The sequence below is a fragment of the Microtus ochrogaster genome, linkage group LG10, assembly GCF_000317375.1.
Source record: "Microtus ochrogaster isolate Prairie Vole_2 linkage group LG10, MicOch1.0, whole genome shotgun sequence".
Taxonomy (NCBI): Eukaryota; Metazoa; Chordata; class Mammalia; order Rodentia; family Cricetidae; genus Microtus; species Microtus ochrogaster.
The window spans coordinates 12400109-12410404 of record NC_022035.1 but is presented as its reverse complement, the minus strand read 5'-3'; the positions used below and the strand labels follow the sequence as shown (position 1 = coordinate 12410404).

General features: G+C 43.9%; 1 protein-coding gene across 2 annotated transcripts in view; it reads right to left on the bottom strand.

The window, feature by feature from the left end:
• Nucleotides 1–10296, bottom strand: part of Met (MET proto-oncogene, receptor tyrosine kinase) — a 110720-nt gene that overhangs the window by 4382 nt on the left and 96042 nt on the right. For both annotated transcript variants that reach the window (XM_005363752.3, XM_013352450.2), the window contains 2 exons: nucleotides 8717–8826; nucleotides 7362–7527 (listed from right to left, as the gene is read on the bottom strand). In XM_005363752.3, the coding sequence (XP_005363809.1) occupies nucleotides 7362–7527; nucleotides 8717–8826 (276 nt within the window). The remainder of the gene's footprint in view (nucleotides 1–7361; nucleotides 7528–8716; nucleotides 8827–10296) is intronic.

Here is a 10296-nt window from a genome sequence, read left to right as displayed (position 1 = left end):
TGTGTGTGTGTGTTTGTGTGCATGTGTGTGAGAGCATGTGTGTGTGTGTTTGTGTGCATGTGTGTGAGAGCATGTGTGTGTGTGTGTTTGTGTGCGTGTGTGTGTGTTTGTGTGCATGTGTGTGTGTTTGTGTGCATGTGTGTGTGAGCATGTGTGTGTGTGTGTATGTTTGTGTGCATGTGTGTGTGTTTGTGCGCATGTGTGTGTGAGCATGTGTGTGTGTGTTAGAGAAAGAGAATCCATGCCAGAAAGAAGAAGTTTAGAACCGAATATAGCTCCGAATACTTAGCAAAGAGACTAATGCGTGGCTTTGAATCTGGAGACAGAAGGAAAGTGGCAACCTCCAAGGGCAGCTTTCCAGTGGTTGGAGTTGCCAATGCAGTCACATTAATGGCTCTTTACCTTTACCCAAGAACAAGAGCCAACCATCCTGCTTTCAAGTGGTGTATTTATTTTTATTTGTGTGTGTTGATGACTCTTGGATGTGCTCTGCATGCTTATACTCCTTTGGAGGCTAGAAGACAGTGTTGGATTCTCTGGAGCTGGATTATAGGCAGTTGTGAGATGCCCAGTGTGGTGGATACTGGGAACTGAACTTGGGTCTTCTGGAAGGGTGGTAGGTGTTCTTTATAACTGAGCCATCTCTCTAGTCGCTACTCCCCTTTTTTTTTTTTTTTTTTTTTTTTTTTTGGTTTTTTGAGACAGGGTTTCTCTGTGGCTTTGGAGCCTGTCCTGGCACTAGCTCTGTAGACCAGGCTGGTCTCGAACTCACAGAGATCCACCTGCCTCTGCCTCCCGAGTGCTGGGATTAAAGGCGTGCGCCACCATCGCCCGGCCTCCTTTTTTTCTTAAACTAAGTGTGTGTATGTTGTGTGTGTGTGTGTGTGTGTGTGCAAGTGCACCCATGCCATAGCAAGCATGTGGCGGTCAGAAACTCTCAGGAATCAGATCTCAACTACAACCTTGCAAGATCAGGATGGGGAGCAGACTGAGGTCACCGGGCCGGTGTACAAGCACCTCTACCTCCCAAACTACCTTGCCAGCCCTAACGAGCTCCCCTGTCCCTCTTTCGTAGGAATGGGGATACTGTCTCACATTGTAGTCCAATTTGGTTTTGAACTGGCAGTAGTCTTCCTGATAGTGGGGTTATAAATATGAGCCATCCTATCTGATTCCAGCATCATTAAGGTCATTGGATGCTTTGCTCAAAGCAGAGAATATGACCCACCCCCAGGAGGGAGCTAGGTAATTTCACTGTCAACTCAATCGCTCAAGATCAAAGTTTTCATGCAAATCTTATTCTTGCAAGTTAAGGTGTCAATGCTTTTAAGCTCTAGACTTTGAGTTAAAATTTAAGTCCACGGAACAGGAATCTATTGACCTTTGATCTTGTACAAGGAGGTTACTGTCCAAGCTACTAGATAGGTCCCGGGCTGACAAACAGTGCTCACAGCATTGCGCAATCAGAACATGACTGTAAGATAGACAGATGATAGAAAAGAGGTACAACCGTGGTGAAAAGTCAAAGGGCACCCACAAAGATATGGGAAGAGTGAAGGAAAACGGGTCCCATGGAACTGGCAAAATTTGTCTCAGGGGTTCACGACATCAGACTTCTGGATGGGGTGGTGCAGCAGCAAGAGTATACACATGAAGCTGGGGATGGTGGCAGACACCTCCAATCCTGGATGCAGGAAGCTGGGGCAGAATAATAACGGGTTCAAGGCCAGTGTTAACGGCTAGAGACCCTGTTTCAAGCTCCTATCTCCCCAGATATTTGTTTTATTAAATTTCTATACTGGAAGTCACATTTCTGGCTCTGTGGAGTAGGGGATATGAGTGAAGGTTAAGATAGGACAGGAAGGTTTTCAATGATGAAGATGAGCTAAACTGAAATTGAGGCGACAAGACTGATCTGTGTGCCTGGAGACTGTGACCACAAAAATGCCTAAGGCTAAACGAGAATCTAGGCTTTGGTGTTGTAGCTCAGTTGGCAGAGCCCTTTCCTAGCATGCATGAAGCCCCGGGTTCCACTCCTAGCATATATGAAACCAGGCATGGTGGAGTATGCCTATAATTCTAGCACCCAGGGGTGGAAGCAAAGGAATCAGAAGTTCAAGGTCATCTTCATCTCTATTGCAAGTTTGGGACTAGCCTGGGAAACATGAATGAGGTCCTGTCCAAGGGTGGGGTGGGGTTGAAGCTGGGGAAGCTGGCTCACAAATCCCCAAATGGAGGATTCTGAATAAGAACAGGGAAGGGTACCTCAGGATAAGAGTCATGGAAGCCTGTGAAGCTTGACTGCAAGTTGATGGCGGAAGAGTGTCTGTCATATAGTATAGCACGTGTTAGCATCACCTCCTCCCCAAATCATAAGTTTTTTTTTTAATCTTTAGAATGGAATTTAATCCTTACAATGGCAATAACCTTTATAGTTGCTGTAAGGTCAAGGAAGTCAGAGTTGTAAGAGGCCATCAGACCCAGGATCCAAAATGGAGAGGGAGTAGAATAGAGAAGAGAAACTCCTGAGCAAAATAGACCTTAAGCAAGGGCAGCAGAAGGAAGGTGGAGAATTCAAGGAACAGGAGTTAGAGGTCAGAGCTTACATAAAAGCACTGTACTAGACTACAACAAAAACACTTGTCTGGTGGCACACCTATACCCAGAAGACAGACACAACTCAAACAACTCAAAATAAAAGGGGTTAAGGCTTGATTAGACATGTCACCAAAAGAGATGCAAGGATGACGTCAAGCGCACAAATATGCTCAATACTGGTATTCATCGGAGAAATTCAGATAGAAAAGGAAACACAACTTTACTAGATTGACTTAACCTCCCCAAATGTGACAATGCCAAGTGCAGGCAGGTGAGCATGCTGAATGGCTGGAACCCACTGGGATCCACCAGTGGAGAAATGAAATCAAGCAGCCGCTCTCTAAAACATTTGGCACTTGCTTACAAATTTGAATATGTAGGAGTACTAGTCCTAAATATCTAAAACAAACAAATATACTCACACAAAACTTTTTAGCAAATGCATTGGCAATTATAATTATGTCTCGGTAACTGCCTAAACATATAATGCTTCAGATGGTGAGTGAACAGATTAAACTTAGTGTATCTATATAATAACCCACTACTCAGAAGGACAAACTACGTTTCTATAGAATATTGTACTGAAAAAAAAAAGGAAAGAAAATAGAATTACTGGCTGGTTCATAAATCTCCACGTCTGGGTATATTTCTAGCACAACTAAAAAGATAAAACAATTGGTTTATTGCAGTTTGTTGTAGCATGACTCACAGCAGTCAAGAGGGGGTAAGAAACCCAAATGTCTACTAATAGGCTGTTCTATTATATGCACAATAGAATTTCACTCAGTTTGAGAAAAGAAAGAAACCTCTGTCATATACTACAGCGTGGCTAAACCTTGAGAACATCACATTAATTGAAACAAGGAGACAATAAAAGGACAAATGTTTTAGAACTTTGATTCTATGAGATATTTTGTTTTAAAGACAAAGGTAGAAGGGTAATCAGGAGCTGGAAGAAAATGAAAAGGAAAAAATTTTTTTTTCAATTAACATTGTTTCAGTTTTGATGGGAGAACAAAGTTCTCAAGATCCGTCATATCAAAGGTGTCACGGTTAACTACTGCAGTAGATGTTTAAATGTGGATAAAATGGTTTATCCACATGTGTTTTCAGCCCAGTAAAAAATAAACCTGAATGTTGATCTGACCCATCAAAACTACCAATTGAGCAATATGTATGTTCTCAATGCCTTGTTCTGAGTGAAGTTGGCATTCTCTGCTTATGGTTCTGTATACATAACACTCCAGGAAAAAATATTGTAGAGACAAGTTAGTGATTCCCAGGTCCTGGGAGAGGCTGACTACAAAATGGCACAAGAACAGATTGTGGTGGCAGCGGTGATACGGTTATCTCCATTTGTCAACACTTGAAGACCTAAGAAGGGCCACAGAAAAGAATGTGTGGTAGGTGCTTACAAAATGGTAATACCATGGATAGAAACTGAGTCAAGGATTTGCTAGAGGAGGAGGAGGAAAGAATTTAATTTTGAGTATAAGAAAGTCCTGATGCTGATGATGACCTACAGGCAGGGTCAAAGGTGACTGCTGACAGAAAAATCTCAACTCTGAGGGCATTCGATCCCTGAGAGTATCCTGAGGGAGAGCTACATACAGGAGGAGTGTGAAGGAAGACATGAAGGAAGGAGAAAGACAGTAATAAATAAAGATGCTACCACCAGGAAGCAGGAAGAAAACCAGGAGGGGCAGCGGCTAGAAACCAAGGGAAGTGGGTATTCCGAGGAAGGGCTGGGTGACCCTGGGTAATATCTTCTGAGAGACCACCAGAATGAGGGCCCAGAAAAGCCTGCGGCCTGATCAAGTGAGAACGCAGACTTGAGTGATGCGTAAAAGGAGAGCCATTGGATGGTGCAGGCTGGGCTTGAGTAATCTCACGGGAACTGACTTCGAGCTCACTCGAATGCACATTCGAGTATTTGGTGAGGCCAAATTCTACCTGGGCATCGGCCAAAAACAGAGCCTGTCGATACACAGGCAAGCGTTTGCTTGTCGGACTCCACATACGTTCAACGTACTTCATGCTTTTGGAAACGTCCACGTCAACATTCAAAAGTATATGTTGCCTTTGAGGTGAAACCCTACTCAGATTATTCCACGCAATCAGCATTTGCTACATGGCACAGTATCATGGTGCCTTTCATGGAGAGGGGGAGAAACCGTGTTAATACTGTGGCCTACATGGCACAGTATCATGGTGCCTTTCATGGAGAGGGGGAGAAACCGTGCTGATACTCTGCAGTTTCTTTTAAAAGTTTTAGCTTTTTGTGGTCTTTGGGAGAGGTCTTTTCTTGATGACCTCTACTTTATAGATTTTTAGAATTCCCTGATTATCAGGATTTAGTCAATGATAACTGGGAAAATCCAGTTAGATTAGAGATACCACTGCCATTCAGTTTTAGCTCCGTTGGAACCCTATCCAGTTCCTTCAGGCTCATTTGTCATCAGCCTCCACCCCCATTTTCAGCCACAGGCAACCAATGATCTCCTCTATTTATATTTCTACTGCTTTCTAGAACTGTCCTACACATGAAATCATGGAACATCTTATCTTTCAAGTCTGCGTTCCTTCGCTTGACATAATTTTGGGAGTTTGATCTGCACGGCAGCATGTCAGCCAGTCCTGTATACTGCCACATGGTGTTGTATTATATAGGCGTATCACTCTGTGTGAGTGTTAGGGGGTTCTTATGTGGGTATGTGTACGTATGTGAGTCCATGTGCATATGTGTGGAGCACAGAGGCCAAGGTCTATGTTGGGGATTTTCCTTCATTGTTCTACACCTTATTTTTACTTTACATGTATGGGTATTTTTGCCCGCATTTATGCATATCAAGTCTGTATTCCTGGTGCTCACAGAGGCCAGAAGAAGGTGGTGGACCCCCTGAAACTAGATTGACAGAAGGTTGTTAGCTGTTACATGGGTACTGATAACTGGCTAAGCCACCTCTCTAAGCCCCATCACCTTCAGATTTTTGAGGCAGGGATTTTCACTGAACCTGGAGCACACCCACCTGAGTAGACTAGACTGACGGCAAGTCCCAGGAATCTTCTCCATCCCTGGCTCCTCAGGGCTGGAACTGCAGGTGTGTACTGCCTTGCCCAGCTTTTATGTGGGGGTTAGGAACTACGCAGGTTCTCAAGCCCGCACAGCAAGGGCTTTACCGTCTGGGGCATCTCCCCAGCACAAAATCCATCGCATTTCACTTAGCCATCCTTCAGGTGGTGAATATTAGGGATGTTTCTAATGTGGAGCTATTATGAATAATCCTGCTGCAGCCATTCATACATGAATCTCTGTGTGGGCATGTTTTCTCTTCACGTGCTTATTAGCTAGTTAGTCACACATGTATTTGGTGTAATGCCCATCTAGATACTGAGCCTATTTTTAAAACTGTGTTCTTTCATCTTGTCTCCTTGCTATTGACTTGTTAACACTGGCTTTCTCTTGTGTAGGCTCATTGACAGTCAAGTCTGAATGAACGACATGTTCTCTAAGGATAGCTAAGCTCTCTCTTCAGGCATTCACCCCCCACCTTTGTTCCAGCCTCTCTAGCATTCATTTCTTTACAGTCTTTCAGTGTCAAAATCTCAGGCATTAACCTCTACCATGCGCGACCACATTTTCCTCTATAGATCTTGTGTTGCCAGAATTCTCCTTACACTGCCATGACTCGGGACATACTTATTGATAACGAACTGCTAGTCACCTCACGTTACTGTCAATGCTTCCTCTTCCTTATAGGATCAGAAACTAGATGACCACTGAGTCCACCCCCTCCTCTAGCTGACAATGCCGTGAGCTATTTCTCACTAGGACCCTCAGTCCCTGTCTCCTGTCGTCTGTCAGCAGCTCCCAACCTCCTCTTTTGACGGTCACATCCTGCGGGAACATTTCCCGGATGTCTTGTGTATTGGCGGCACAGATTTATTGTTGTATCCTTAAGGGTAAGACATTGGATGTTTTTCTACCTAAACATCACACTCACTCTGACTTGCTGCGTGTAAGTAGAACAGCAAGCATACTCTGGGTTTCACGCAGCACTCACGCTCTGTGCGTGCTCTAGACTTTCAAACGACTCAGGTCCAAAGAGGCCAAAGCCAAGGCTCTTTTTGCTCCAGAGAGAAAACAAGTGGACTTGCTTCCCAACCCCACATCCCTTTGATGTTTTCTCTTCCTCTGGCTTCCGTGTTAGTCTCTTCTTTGGGGTCCTCAGCTTCTCTGCCTCCCTCTTCACTGTCGTGTGTAGATTCTTTCGAATAATTTCTTTTGGAATTAGAAATAAAATATTACTAGCCTAGATCTCTGTGTGTGATGATGTTTGGAGATGGGACCTCTGAGAAGTTATTAGGGTCTATGCACATAGCTCAGTGTGGCGCTACGCTCTACAAATATTTTCGAATAAACAAGATAATTTATGAATATAGTTTGGCACATACTGGACAGTCAACTCCAGTTTTACAAATGAAGATACCCTGCAAATAGTGGTGTTGAATTTTTATTGTTGTTGGTTTTTTGTTTTTGTTTATTTTTTGAGGCAGGGTTTCTCTGTGTAACAGGTCTGGAACTCACTTTGTGGACCAGGCTGACCTTGAATTCATAGAGATCTGCCTGCCTCTGCTTCCTGAGTGATGGAATTAAAGGTGTGTACCACCACGGCCTGGAGAATTTGTAAAAAATTATGTTACCACAGAACTTGGGAAATGAAAGTCAAGGAAGAGAAATTTAGGGATGGCAAATACATTACCACGTCTGATTTGGTGGTAAACTTCTGCGTTTGCAGGCTCTCTAAGGCCATCCACTTCACTGGCAGCTTGGCACCCGTCTTGTTGTGGACGCTGTAGTACTCTTTGTCGTACACGTCTCTGGCAAGACCGAAGTCGGCAACCTTGACGGTGAACTTTTCATCCAACCTACAGCAGAAAAATCAATTACGGACCGAAGTAGAATAATTTACAACAGTGCTGAATGTCTATAGATTTAAGAAAGGTGGCTTTGGTATTAGAGATCTACGATTTCCTCTGGCCTGTTGACTCACACTAAATTACGGTGGATCTCCTCAGTAAAAAAAGGTTGACATTTACCATACAGATTCCACCGGCCAGAGAGCGATATCATGAATGACATGGGCATTCATTTTGCTTTAATGTAGGTCTGGAGAAAAGGGAAAGCTGCCTTCCCCCTAGCTTTCCATGGTTGCAACATAACTGGGGCAGCAGGCTACCCAATGCAGTCCCCCACATCACCAGTCTTCCCTGGACATCTTACCGACAATACGTTCCTTGGAATGGACAGGCCATGGTATCGCTACTTTGCCCTCTTTTATTCTCAAACATGCTAACGAGCACATACAACTGCTATGTGCCATCAGTGAGGCAACGAGACAGAAGGCTAAGCGCCCAACGAAGCTGTCATGTTAAAAAACAACAACAACCAAAAGTCTTCTGCTATCTAAAGCTGTGCAGCCCTTGTTGAGTGCAGTTCTATGACGTTCCCCTGACCAAAATCTAGGTAGAGAATTAATAGCATAGCTTTCTCATTCACACATACCAGGAGCCATGAATCAGCGCTCTGCAAGGCAAAGCAGAGATCCAATTATAAACTGTTGACTGTTGTTGTTACACAGCCAGGCAGCCAGACACAAATAAAAGTTCTTTGTATATTCGTCTCCAAATACCATCTTTGGTAAGGCGGCTGCAGGCTGGCTGCAAGTCTGCTGCTGGGAGCTGCACTGCCTTGGTATTCCCGTTACCAGTTTTTCTTTTTCGTTGTCTAAGGCTGGAGGATCAAATTCCCTCTCCCCAACGCTAATACAGTGTGAAACCACAACACTGGAGACCGCTGGTGGGAAGCGCCCAGGAAGGCTGAAGGATGGAGCAGCTGCTGGAGAACCCCCGTGGAGCAACCTTTTAAATGCTTGGTCTGCTAAAACTAAAAACCCCTCCCACATCCCCAGCAGGGGCTTACATCACATCTACTCAAAATCGGCCAGGATATTCAGACTTTGCTCCAGAGAGAAAAGGAACATCCTTACCAGCACTGAGTAGTGAGAAACAAACACTTCATTTGTACTTTGTGCATGGTGAGATTTTTCATACTTACATGCAGTTTCTCGCAGCTAAGTCTCTGTGGACAAACTTTTTGCTGGCAAGATATTTCATGCCTTTGGCGACTTGGAGACCAAATCCTATAAGGTCCTTGACAGTTGGGTTCTGCAATCAGAGAGAGTTGGGAAAGCATAAACTAAGCACTCGATGTCCTAACAGTGTTCTGAGAATGCTGCAATGTTTATATGACTTATCTTGTCTCAAATAATAACTCATGCTCCATGGGGAGCCATAACTATTTGTTAACTAGTACTGTATACGAAGTGTAAGGCTAGGTTTTTTTTTTTTTTAAATAAAGATAGTTTGTTATGTCATACACACTTCTGTTCGGAAGGTGTTACAGGTTCTGCTTTCCGGGTGGACAATGCAGATGTTTTAAAATGTAGGTTTTATTATTCAGCATGTGTGATGAGACAAATTGATCAGGAGGCAGCTCCTGTTGAAGTGATAGTTTGCTTCTCCGTTTCCAAAAGGCCGTCTCTGCTTCAGCAGCCATCACGGAGCTTGTGAGCATAAGATTCCGACAAGAACCCAGACTGAAGGCTGCAGTTCCTGTTATTACACACAGCCCGAGGGCAGGCCACATCTTGTGGCTTAGACATCTCCTTAAGACATATGTGTGAGGTACCAGTAGCCACTTTCTGGGTTTTAAGAGGCCAGCTCCTATTCTGGAATGGACAGTTAGGGCATCTCTCCCGCATCCTGGGAGAACAGTGCTGCAGAGATGGTGGCTCATCTAAACTGCCAGCCTCATCAGAGAGAGGAGGGTTAGTGAGACCTTGGCAATGTCCGTTCCACTACCTGCAAAGAACTGGCAGTCTGGGGTGCTCTATTCTTTTGGGTGAACAGAAAGTATCTCTTTATAGTCCCAGGGCTTATTTAGCTTAGTGTTTATGAAGACATTTTCGACGAAGAGCAAAGCTACTTGGTTGACTCCCACAGGGACCTGGGCAGCAAGGCCAAGCCTGAGGCTATGACGTCAGCTCAGTTCTAGGAGCTCTTCAGTCCGTGCTCCTCACCCGGGACCCCAAAGCTTGCTCAATGTTACGGCCCAGATAAAGGGTCATAAAGAAAATTCACAGCCACATGAGCCTCGGTCCACTTTGCAACTTTGAGCTCATTTATTCAAGCAACATTTACTAAGAGCCTATGTGCTGAGCCCTGGAGCCACAGGAATGAGCAAAATACACAAAACTCCCACCCCGTGAGCTAGTGTATATGTAAATATACATATTTATGCTGATGATTTGTTTGTTGTCTAGTTCAACACTATTCAGTACAATATAAAGTATGATACAGCTCTACTTTAAATAAAAATAGATGAAATATACCATAATATATTTTAACCCAAATTTTCTAAAATGTTATTTCAATATGTGATCAATATAAGGATTATTAATGACATAGTCCTCCTTCTAAGGCAGCATGTAGCTTATGTAGCCTAAGCTGCATTGGTAAGCAACTTTTTTTTTTTTTTTTGGTTTTTCGAGACAGGGTTTCTCTGTAGCTTTGGAGCCTGTTCTGGAACTAGCTCTTGTAGACCAGGCTGGTCTCGAACTCACAGAGATCCGCCTG